Source organism: Pseudorca crassidens, chromosome 8, assembly GCF_039906515.1.
Source record: "Pseudorca crassidens isolate mPseCra1 chromosome 8, mPseCra1.hap1, whole genome shotgun sequence".
NCBI classification, from domain to species: Eukaryota; Metazoa; Chordata; class Mammalia; order Artiodactyla; family Delphinidae; genus Pseudorca; species Pseudorca crassidens.
This window is the reverse complement of record NC_090303.1, coordinates 63,359,149-63,371,503: the sequence shown is the minus strand read 5'-3', so window position 1 is coordinate 63,371,503 and position 12,355 is coordinate 63,359,149. Positions and strand designations below refer to the sequence as shown.

Genomic DNA, 12,355 nt, shown 5'->3' with positions numbered 1-12,355 from the left:
CAGGTTATCCTATCCTATTTAAATACGGCTTTTTAAAATTAAGTGTATTATAAGTCCAGGTCTTTCATTCATGAAGAAAAATTTAATGTTCCCACTTCTCTTTCCTGTACTCTCTGTATTCATCCTCCAGTCTTAGGAAAACATTTTAGCTTTTTTTCTGATTTTCCAATTTTGTCCATTATGTAACGACAACATGGGACCTAATAGACTTAACTGATCAGACTCTCTTGTAGCAGAGATACAAGGTCTGGGGAATTTTTCATAACTGTGTCCATAACACACATGAAATATGTTAATATTGGTGATAACACACCCATAATAATAGGATATAAAGTAAATAAATATTATCTGATACAAACCACTATAGAATCTTGATTTGAGGTTCACTTTCGTTTTATACTGTGAGCTGACTATTAAATGATTCATAGTTTCCTTCCCCCAGTCTTCTTGTACAGCTGTAAGAGCACTGTGCTGGTGCTGATTTTACTCTGATCAAACTCTGATCAATTTCATTATATCTGTGATATAGTAGAAAAGAGAAACAATATTTATATAACATTAAATTGTTGAGCAAAACTAAAGCCTGCATAAACCAGCCTAGTGGCAGCTTCTAAGCCCAGGTGGTCTAATACCTAGTAGGGTCTTAACTTGAAATAAGTCCATTGTAAAATTGATGCCAAGAACAATGAAGTTTGGGGGGATATAGTACAGTAAAGAAGCAAAGATCTTGAAGCAACTTTTCAAATTAAATACATTAATATTAATTTCAAAAAGCCATATGCAAGGACTTCCCTGGTGGTGCAGTCGTTAAGAATCCGCCTGCCAGTGCAGGGGACACGGGTTCAAGCCCTGGTCCAGGGAGATTCCCACATGCTGTGGAGCAAACTAAACCCATGTGCCACAACTACTGAGCCTGCGCTCTAGAGCCCACAAGCCACAACTACTGAGCCCACGTGCCACAACTACTGAAGCCTGCGTGCCTAGAGCCCGTGCTCCAGAACAAGAGAAGCCACTGCAATGAGAAGCCCGTGCACCGCATTGATGAGTAGCCCCTGCTCACCTCAACTAGAGAAAGCCCGCGCACAGCAATGAAGACCGAACACAGCCAAAAATAAATAAAATATTTTTTTTAAAAAAAGTACTGTTAGAACTAAGGTATTTACTTAAAAAAAAAAAAAGCCAGGTGCAAAAGTGTGTAATGAGAATGAGATAAATTATGTGCATATACATGCATGATTGCAATCATAAAAATGAAAATAATGGAAAATTGATTTAAATGTTTACTTGTTTATCCTTGGGCAGTAGAATTACAGGCAATTTTTATTTCTTTATATTTTGGTTTTTTTCTGTGGTAAACATGCATGACTTTTATAATTAGAAAAATTGCATTTTCTGATAATGTATTACAAATGTAGTTTTGCCTTAATCTTCTAGATGGAAACTACTGATGTGCTTTAAAATTTTTTGTATAAGTGGCAACTTGATATGGTGGTTTGCTTTTTTAAAAATAATGCCCCAACATTTTTACATCTTTAAAGAATATAAGCTTTTTATATTATTCTGCTTAGTATCAAAGGAACCTGGGGAAAAAGGAATTAAAAATAGTTAATTAATTTCTTTGATTTTTAGATGCCAGAATTCCAGAAAAATTCAGTTCGCATCAAGAATCCTACAAGAGTAGAAGAAATTATCTGTGGTCTTATCAAAGGAGGAGCTGCCAAACTTCAGGTGAATAATTATCAAGAAGCCTTAAGTATTAAACCTTTATTTTTCATGTTCAAGCAGACTCATTCATCCTATGTGTTGCTACAATCTAAGTAAAGAAAGTTTCGATAGCAAGCTTCGCCCATCCTTTTGGAATGTAAAATCTAAGAGATATATCTAGAATTGGTCTAAAATACTCAGAATGACCCACTGGAAACAAACAAAATTAGTAGCCTTGAGATAAATTTAGCTTTTCTTTAATATTAAGTGCTAAGCTAACTAGTGATATGCATAAGTATTAAACCATCTTAAGTAAAATATTAATATTAATAATATAATATTCTTTAAAATGTGTACAGTTTCAAGTTGTTCTTTTAATTTAATTAATCACAGTAGTTCAGGACTTTCCTGGTGGCACCGTGGTTAAGAATCTGCCTGCCAATGCAGGGGACACAGGTTTGAGCTCTGGTCCGGGAAGATCCCACATGCTGCAGAGCAGCTAAGCCCGTGCGCCACAACTACTGAGCCCGCGCACCGCAACTACTCAAGTCTGCACGCCCTAGAACCCATGCTACACAACAAGAGAAGTCACCGCAATGAGGAGGCCGCGCACCGCAATGAAGAGTAGCCCGTGTGCCGCAACTAGAGAAAGGCTGCGTGCAGCAACGAAGACCCACTGCAGCCAAAAAAATTTTTTAAATAAAATAAATCATAGTAGTTCAAAGTAAAATGTAACTTTATTAGGAGATAGATAACTTTTTTTTTAATTCTTTCCCTTTTTTTTAAAGGAATGTTTTATGTGTAAATTAAATCAACAGTCTGGATATTCAGTAAAAACTTACTCTTTTTTTTAAACATTTCTGAAAAAATATTTAGCCCAGTCTCCTAAGTTTCAAGAGTTGGTAAACTGTTGCTACGTATCATTCATTCATTGGTAGGGTTTACCTAAATAGACAAGTTAACTCAAGAATGTAACAGTTTCAATAATGAAAAGCTTCATATAGTTTGCTTCCACTGCATTTTTGTACATTGACCAAGTAGGTTGAAATTGTGCAATGTTTTATTGCTGTCAGGAATAGTAACCATATTACCTGTGAGTGCAAATTCCTATACCGATTAGTCAGATTTTATTTGGCGACAGTGCTGGGGCACTTAAGGTTCACCTTGTAGTTATGGAAATTCTCAGGACTTGATATATGAACTGCATTAGAAATCTCAGTGTAGACCGAATAACCTACAGTGGAGGGCAGGGATGGAACACAGTCTTATGCCTCTAGGAAATGTGCATTAAGTGTCTGGCCTTGGTGGCTGTAATTTCATAATGCCTTTTTCCCTTTTCTTACAGATAATAACAGACTTTGATATGACACTGAGTCGATTTTCCTACAGAGGGAAAAGATGCCCATCATGTCATAGTAAGTGTGGCATTCATAATCAAATTTATGAAATTAATCATTATTTTAAATTCCTTTTCTACCTGTATTATCTATGAGATTGCTTGGGTTTTTTTCTTCTTTATGGACATTGAAAGTGAGGGAGCCTTATTATTTTATTATTATATTTTTAGGATTTGATTTCCCCATGTTACGTAAATGGCTGTTTTCCTGTATGGTTTTGGTTGCAAGAGGAATGAAGACTTCTGAAATTTTTCTCCCAAATGTGGTCTACTCAGGAAATATTTAAATGAATTTAAACTTTGAATTAGCCTAAAGAAACAGATTTATCAAATGCTTTGTGTTTTCTAGGAATGTTACTAAATTTTTGTGTCATTGATAAACTAAGTAAAAGAGTGAGTTACTAAATAAATATCCAGTTAAAATCTGTTGTTAGGATAATATACCTTTTTTGGTTTCCAAACTTGGCAGTGAGTTTTTAAAATAATACTCTTTAACCTGATATAAGCCCTCTCACTAACTGTTGGAACATGTGTAATTTGACAAATCATTGATAATTTATTTTTAAAAACTACTAAAAATTGTACCCTTTGGCCCAGTAATTCCTCTCTGGAGAATTTCTAATCAAGTAATCCCAAATGTAGGAAAAAAGCTTTAGATCCAAGGTTTAGATTTTAAAACGATTAGATTCTCTAGGAATGCCATGTGAATTACAGCACTAACACCAAAAGTTGTAATGACCATGCTACTTGACTTGGCATTTAAGTTAAAAGTAATAAGTTATTTATAGAACTAGTAGCATCAGAGTATTTCTTTTCTTTTTTTAAATTTATTTTTTAATTGAAGTATAGTTGGTTTACAATGTTTAGTTAATTTCTGTTGTACAGCAAAGTGACTCAGTTATACATATATATACATTCTTTTTTATATTATTTTCCATTATGGTTTTTCCCAGGATATTGAATATAGTTCAGAGTATTTTTTTTAATGCCTAGTTTGCTTTCTTTCTTTAGATGTCATTGACAACTGTAATCTAATTACAGATGAATGTCGAGAAAAGGTAAACACTAACTATAATCCAGAGTTACTCAAAAACTTCATTACCCTTTTTGCTGAGAATTTTTTCAGGTTCATTCATACAAACAAGAATGGTTGCAAAGTGTTTATAGCCATATCTGGCACATAGTAAACACTCACAGATCTTATGTTTATTGTATGGACTATGTGCTCCCAACTTATTTTAATGAAAAAATTAACAGTAACTTTTTAACAATAACAATAAAACTTACATGAGAAACTTTTAATAGATTACCAAAATATTCTGGTGTCCTTACATTAACTGGAGAATTAAAACAAAAATACTGTGATGGGAATTCCCTGGCCATCCAGAGGTTGGAATTCCGAGCTTCCAATGCAGGGGGCACAGGTTCGATCTCTGGTTGGGGAACTAAGATCCCACAAGCCTTGCAGCCAAAAAAAAGTACTGTCGTTTTATGTATTTTGTCGCCTTAAATTGATCAGGAAACTGGCTCAGTTCTCTACTTCCTTGAGTAAGTGTCTATCTGTGTCTATTTTAACAAATAAGATTCCAAATATGAATCAAATTGAATACTTTCATAGGAGAACAAGAGTTTTTTGGTAGTGATAATTTGATTACTGGTTTCACCGAATTACTGACCTGAAAGTACTTTAAAAAAGCAAGGTAACTTTTTTTAAAATTATTATTTATTTTATTTATTTATTTTTGTCTATGTTGGGTCTTAGCTGCTGCACGCAGGTTTTCTCTAGTTGCGGCGAGTGGGGGCTACTCTTTGTTGCGGTGCGCGGGCTTCTCATTGAGGTGGCTTCTCTTGTTGCAGAGCCCAGGCTCTAGGCACATGGACTTAAGTATCTGTGGCACACGGGCTCAGTAGTTGTGGCTTACGGGCTCTAGAGTGCAGGCTCAGTAGTTGTGGCGCACGGACTTAGTTGCTCCGCGATATGGGGGATCTTCCCAGACCAGGGCTCGAACCTGTGTCCCCTGCATTGGCAGGCGGATTCTTAACCACTGCGCCACCAGGGAAGCCCCTGAAAAAGCAAGGTAACTTTTTGCAGGTATATTTAGTTATATGTAAACTAAGACCAACAAAGATGTCTTCAGTGGATCTATGCATTAGTTAGGCATGATCTAATCTTTACCATATAAAGCAGTTTGTGGAAAACACTTGCTTACATTGTTTTGCTTTCTGTAAAACTAAGCAGCTTAATGACAACTTTGTAGTCTTAATGATTGTTATTCACTTATTTCTAGTTACTGCAACTAAAGGAAAAGTATTATGCTATTGAAATTGATCCTGTTCTTACTGTAGAAGAGAAGTACCCTTATATAGTAGAGTGGTAAGTGTGTATTGGGTGATGGGAGGTTTAAAAATATAAAATAACATTACAGTTACAACTAATGGTTTTCCCCTGTACTGTATATAAATAGATTCATAGATTATCCAGTGAGTTAGAGCAGTGATTAAATATGACAAAATGAACTCAAATTCTCTAATCACTGCAACAGTCTAGAATTTGTTTTGTTACTATGAAGATCAGTGGGAATAAATTTAAATCCTGCACTCAAGCCTTAAATTAAAAAGAAGAAAAATTTTTTAAGTATATGGACAGATGTGGCTGAATGTATAAAGAAAAAGAATTAGGATTTAAGTTGACTCTGAACTTAGTTGGAGCCAGCAGGTGACATAGTTACTGAGAAATGAGCCTCTGATGTTGGTCGCATTAATCAAAATGCAGCATTCCAAGCAGACCACAGTGGAAGCATTGTGTTGAGTCCTGGGAGAATGCTATTAAGAGAAATGTTGACAAACTCAGTCTGTGTCAAAGGAGTCCACTAAGATAATCACAGGAATTGGAGCCATCCCATTTGAGGAAGATTTCAAGGAATAGAGAGGATGCTTTGATTTGAGAAGCAACAACTTGTGGTTTTAGTCTCAAGAGACTAGGAATGATGTTACTCGTTTTCATTATCCCATTACCTAACCTGAATACGTTGCACACTTAATTAGTGTTTATGGTATGAAACACTGAAAAGAGGTTAGACTTTACATGCCTCTCGAAACAGAACTAGACTTGGAAGGCTTAAGCCAACTGATTTCAACATGATGAAAGAAAGGACTGTCCAGCAATTAGAATTTTCTAGCAATGGTATAAACTTCCCTGGGAGAATGAGCTCACTAACATGATGGGAGCTGACTCAGAGAGGAGGGTCACTTAGGATTATAGGTGGATTTTTAGATATCAGCTAGAGAGGTTCTAAAGGCCTATTATACTGAGATGCTATAATTATAGGTGGTTTTATGTAATTACAAAGCACCTATATATAAAAGTTTCCATAGCAAGAATTTTCTCCGGCTCACTAGGCAACATCTTCAGTACTTCGGCTCTTCATGAAAATTCAGACCACAAACAGGTGGGAAAAAATGGCTTAGCTCTAATTCTCACTTCAATCAGAGAAATGATTTTGCCTCTCTAGCTTCAATTCAGTTTTATCTGTAGACTGAGGACAGAGTTACACCTTGTATCCTTTCATTATCTTATTAACACATTTAAATTAAACCAGACTTTGAGAACTGGGAAATACAGTAAGAACATGCATATCACATTTCGAGACATGTGGGGTATAACATTCGTTAGTGATGAATTTAAATCTCTAAAATTTAAATTCAAAATTACGATAAATGAAATGCTCATTTTCTCATACTGAAGAATGCTTTTTAATAAGGATAATAGTCTTAATTTGTTTTAATTGATATTCTCTTTTTCTTTGATAATTGATATTCTCTTTATACTTTCCAGGTATACTAAATCACATGGTTTGCTTGTTGAACAGGCTTTACCAAAAGCCAAACTTAAAGAAATTGTGGAAGAATCTGACATTATGCTCAAGTAAGTTTCTCGGGTGTTTTTTTTGTTGTTGTTAATTGTCTGTGGACTTGAACTGTTGTTATATATGTATTCAAGTGTGTTTTTTTATTAAAATAATCTATAAAATATCACATATAAAAACATATCCAAAATATGCCACCTATCATAAAACAGTGGTAAGATAAGGAATGCAGAATGACATATTAGGTAATTTCAAGACTAACTTAAAAATTTATGAAACCAAGACCATTTTGAAATATTTTAGCAAAATACTTTTGAAAGACATGAAATATGAAAGGAATGTTTATAAATCAACTTGAAAAGGATTTTAAGCTCATAAGTCTGTTTCTGTTACATGATCTGCCTTCTGAATTCTCAAACTCCCCTTGAAAACTACTATCTCTAGGAAAGGCGAATATGTTTTAGCAGGTAATAAAAATATCTGTAATATATGAATTATATAAACTTTTTTTTTTGTGGTACTCGGGCCTCTCCCTGCTGTGGCCTCTCCCGTTGCGGAGCACAGGCTCCAGACGCGCAGGCTCAGCGGCCATGGCTCACGGGCCCAGCCGCTCCGCGGCATGTGGGATCTTCCTGTACCAGGGCACGAACCCGCGTCCCCTGCATCGGCAGGCGGACTCTCAACCACTGTGCCACCAGGGAAGCCCTATAAACATTTTTAAGCTTATTTTCAGTACTGTTTACCACCTCTTAAATTTTTCAATTCATTGGGTGAATATGATGATATTTCTTTTTTTCTCTTTTTTTTTTGGATGATGCTACATTTTAAGGTAATCTGCTTCTAAGGAGCAAAGCATTAAATTGTCAGAAAGAGTGTGTGGACAGCTAGTAAGTATTTCATTCCTTTGTAGGCAGCTTAACCTATAGTGCATTAAGAGTAAAATGAGTTTTGATTTTAAGATCAAGACATTACCTATGGCTGCCACATCTTAGGTAAGAGAGATGCCAGATGTAAAGAGAATACACCACTCTGCTTTTCTTACAATAAGGAGTAGATGAGCAAGATGACAAGCAGGAGGTCTTCCAGCTCACCTTTTGTGGGTTTTTCAAGGTGTGCTTCAATTATTTGCTGTAAAATGATATACATTCTGAACTGTAGGTTTATATCCATATTCAGTGCAAGTCTAAAATCATCTAATTTGTACTGTTAGAATTTATTGAAACGAGGATAAAAAGCTAACCAGTTTGAAAAACTTGCAGTAGTGTCATAGACAACAGTAACAGCCCTCTTGGGCAGTATTTTGAAATGAGAATATAAATGAACCATAGCATCAAGTAGAAATATTTAGCTTTTATAACTTCTAGGTGAAAAGGAGATATACCTTGCTCTTTAACACTCACTTCTTACCTCCATCTTACAGGGAAGGATATGAGAATTTCTTTGATAAGCTGCAACAGTACAGTATTCCTGTGTTCATATTCTCAGCTGGTATCGGTGATGTACTAGAGGAGGTTATCCGTCAAGCTGGTGTTTATTATCCAAATGTCAAAGTAGTGTCCAACTTCATGGATTTTGATGACAATGTAAGAATAGCAAATCATTCTTCATGATCAATTTTAGTATCAGAAAATATTTTAATCGTGTAAATGCATTTTAATTTATTATTTAATGTATATTCATTAAACTAGGCCAAGTTGATAGGCCTGCTCTGGAAATCATCATCTCTCCCAGGGTTATATCTATATCCATGTTTTAAAAATAATATACCAAAAAAAAAATAATAATATACCCTTCTGTTTCTGAAGCTGCAGACTAATAATAAAATTAGTAAAACTTCTTTTAAAGTAATTTAATGCAGCAATTCTGAACCCTTAATATCCATAGATGGGGAAAAAAAGTGAATTGGAACTGACATTATTTGAATGAGTTCTAAGAAAGACAATATATTATGACATACATAAAATGAGACCTTTTGGTTGGGAAACAAATGAAAAGTAAAAATTGGGTTTTCAAAGCATTGTGCTTTCAGTGGTTTTCAATGGTTTTTCAATGGTTTTCAATGCATTCAAAGTGGTCTCTAGGAAGTCATTAACTTCTCAGAGCCCTTCTTACCTATCATGAATGTAAAAATGCAACAAGTAGAACTTGCAGAACCTATTGTTTCAGAGGATTTATATTTTTAACAGGGGCTGCTCAGAGGATTTAAAGGAGAACTAATTCATGTGTTTAACAAACATGATGGATCCTTGAAGAATACGGAATATTTCAGTCAACTAAAAAACAATAGCAACATAATTCTGCTGGGAGACTCCCAAGGGGACTTAAAAATGGCAGATGGAGTAGCCAATGTTGAACACATTCTGAAAATTGGATATCTAAATGATAGAGTAAGTATATAGATGTGATTTAATTTTCTTTAGAAAAAAAATTAGGATAAAACTTTATAGACAATCGTTACCAAAGGTGCCTGAGAAAGTAGTTATTTTAGAGACTTTTTCTTTTTTAAATTTATTTATTTAATTTATTTATTTTTGGCTGCGCTGGGCCCTCGTTGCTGCGCACGGGCCCTCTAGTTCGGCGAGCGGGGGCCACTCCCTGTTGCACTGCACGGGCCTCTCATTGCGGTGGCTTCTCTTGTTGTGGAGCACAGGCTCCAGGCGCGCAGACTTCAGCAGCCGTGGCACGTGGGCTTAGTAGTTGTGGCTCGCAGGCTCAGTAGTTATGGCGCATGGACCTAGTTGCTCTGCGGCATGTGGGATCCTCCCAGACCAGGGCCCAAAACTGTGTCCCCTGCGTTGGCAGGTGGATTCTTAACCACTGCACCACCAGGGAAGCCCCAGTTATTTTAGAGACATTTTGATTTCTCTTTATCCCTTTACTTTGGTGATGATTAAAGGAGTTGGTATGTACATATGCATGCTATAGGGGAGGGAGAGTGTACATTCTAAATGAGGCGTCTCTGGCCTCTCCCCACTAGAAGCCCATATCATTCCCTAGTTGAGAATCAAAAATGTCTCTAGACATTGCCAAATGTTCCTTGGGCACTATCTCCCCAGTTGAGAACCACTGGGCTAGAGAGAAATCATTTCAGATGAAAAGCCACCATGTAGGAAACTTCCTATGTCAATGAGTTTTAAAATTTTGAAAGTATTTCTTCATTTCAAAGGTTTTATGAAAGCAAATTAATTTACAACATTTTACCCAAAAGATTTAACATAGCAGTGAGATTTATACTGAGATTATTTACTTCTCCCCCCTGCATATTAATTTAATTTTTGTGATTTTTTTGGTTGTTGATTAGGTGGATGAGCTTTTAGAAAAGTACATGGACTCTTATGATATTGTTCTAGTAAAAGATGAATCATTGGATGTAGCCAACTCTATCTTACAGAAGATTCTATAAACAAGCATTCTTCAAGAAGACCTCTCACCTGTGGGTACAATTGATGCAAGAGCTGCTCATCTGTTCATCTTGTTAAAAGATTTTATTTATAATATATTCTTTATCTTGAAGTTTTTCCTCTATATTACTGAAGTATTTTCAGATTTATTGAATCCATCAACTGGAAGCTCCTTTTTCTCCATCTCTCTCAACACACTCCTCACTATATTTTTTAACAGATTAAAAAAAAACTTAGAGCAAAAATTTGAAGAATAACTCCCTACATTTCCATAGTGAATTTTGTAGCTTAATGTTATTATGACATTTTTGAGAAGTCTTTTTACATTGGGAAAGTTTGTAGACGTTTAAAAAGTTTTATGAAATGGTGAAATAACGTGCATGATTTTAAGTGTTGTCATTTTTATAAATTGGGTGAATTATGCTGATGGTATTAACCATCTCCTAAAATTGTGTTACGTTTGGTTATTTTGTTTGGTGAAAATCGATATTTACCAAAAAATATTGGCATTTGATGTTTGAAAAAAAATCTATTGGTATCTACATGCCACTAATCATTACAAAATTTCTATATTGAAGCACTGATGATAAAAATGAAATGAAAAGCCTTTTTAACTCTGTCAAGACTATTATTATTCATTCAGCAAAACCTGCCATGTTTTTGTGTGTGATGTATGAATCCTAATGTCCTTGTCATAGTGGCTATTTAGATTATTTTCAGATTTACACACTATAAAAATAAAAAGATTTTTGCAGAGAAAATTTAATCTGTCCTTCAGAAAATAATGGGGCCTAGGCAAGTTATTTTCCGCCATTGAAAATATTAGTAAAAGAAGTACTATATTGAAAGTCTAAGCGTTTCAGAAACAGCCATAGGCAGAAAACAAAATATAGCTGGGTCTCATGCTGACTAAAACAGAGTACTTCAGGGTTAGGAACTGACATTCCTCTGTGCAGTCTGACTTCCCATTCTGAGTTTTGGCTGCCCCATAATGGTTTACACAAGGCTTAGACTTGCCATTGTGATAATTTTTTTTTTTTAATAAATTTATTTATTTTATTTATTTATTTTTGGCTGTGTTGGATCTTCGTTGCTGCGTGCGGGCTTTCTCTAGTTGCGATGAACAGGGGCTACCCTTTGTTGCGGTGCGCGGGCTTCTCACTGCGGTGGCTTCTCTTGTTCTGGAGCACGGGCTCTAGGCGTGCAGGCTTCAGTAGTTGTGGCTCATGGGCTGTAGAGCGCAGGCTCAGTAGTTGTGGCGCACGGGCTTCGTTGTTCCATGGCATGTGGGATCTTCTCGGACCAGGGCTTGAACCCATGTCCCCTGCATTGGCAGGCGGATTCTTAACCACTGCGCCACCAGGGAAGCCTACCATTGTGATAAATTTGACCCTGACTTCTAGCCCTTGAACTGCAGAGTCTATTGGTTTTCTTAGCATGTGAGCTGTGATACAGACAAAGCATGATCCAGCTGGTTCTGGACATCTAGTGTGGTCAGTAATCTCTAGTCCGGTCGAATATGGTAGGGAGGCAAGGTCTTGTGATACAAACCTTTTTCCTGCAGCCCATCCTTATCTTCCATCACTACTTCTCCTTTTTATAATAAACAGTGAAACAAAGTACTCGGTGGCACAAAGTAGACTGTTCCCTTCTTGGGTATTTCCAGAATGGAACTCAAAATCAAGTTTCTTGCTTTAAAGCAGATAGCATGGCATGGGAGTATCAATTACCTGGAGGACTTTTTCACATAGAAAAAGTTGGGAATCCCTTATCTAATGAGAGCTCTTTACTCCTGTATTTGCTATTAGAGCTTGCCATATTGGCTATTTTCCAAAGGATTTGTAATATGCTTCCACAAATAAGCACACTGCATGGTGTAAGTGTAAAGAATACTGAAGTTATGACCTGCATTCTAGTCATTGCTCAGTCCTTTACTAAGACTATAGGTCAGTCACCTCCCTTTAAAATGAAAGCCATGAGAGCAGTCT

At 36.0% G+C, this 12,355-nt stretch overlaps 1 protein-coding gene across 4 annotated transcripts in view; it reads left to right on the top strand.

Moving 5' to 3' along the window:
- The window catches only part of NT5C3A (5'-nucleotidase, cytosolic IIIA), a 40,701-nt gene extending 29,727 nt beyond the window's left edge, over positions 1 to 10,974 (top strand). For all 4 annotated transcript variants that reach the window (XM_067746685.1, XM_067746686.1, XM_067746688.1 and 1 more), the window contains 8 exons: positions 1,630 to 1,728; positions 3,050 to 3,119; positions 4,112 to 4,158; positions 5,389 to 5,474; positions 6,936 to 7,025; positions 8,387 to 8,549; positions 9,153 to 9,353; positions 10,268 to 10,974. In XM_067746685.1, coding sequence (XP_067602786.1) covers positions 1,630 to 1,728; positions 3,050 to 3,119; positions 4,112 to 4,158; positions 5,389 to 5,474; positions 6,936 to 7,025; positions 8,387 to 8,549; positions 9,153 to 9,353; positions 10,268 to 10,369 — 858 coding nt within the window. In that variant the 3' untranslated portion in view covers positions 10,370 to 10,974. The remainder of the gene's footprint in view (positions 1 to 1,629; positions 1,729 to 3,049; positions 3,120 to 4,111; positions 4,159 to 5,388; positions 5,475 to 6,935; positions 7,026 to 8,386; positions 8,550 to 9,152; positions 9,354 to 10,267) is intronic.
- The last annotated feature ends 1,381 nt before the right edge of the window (positions 10,975 to 12,355 follow it).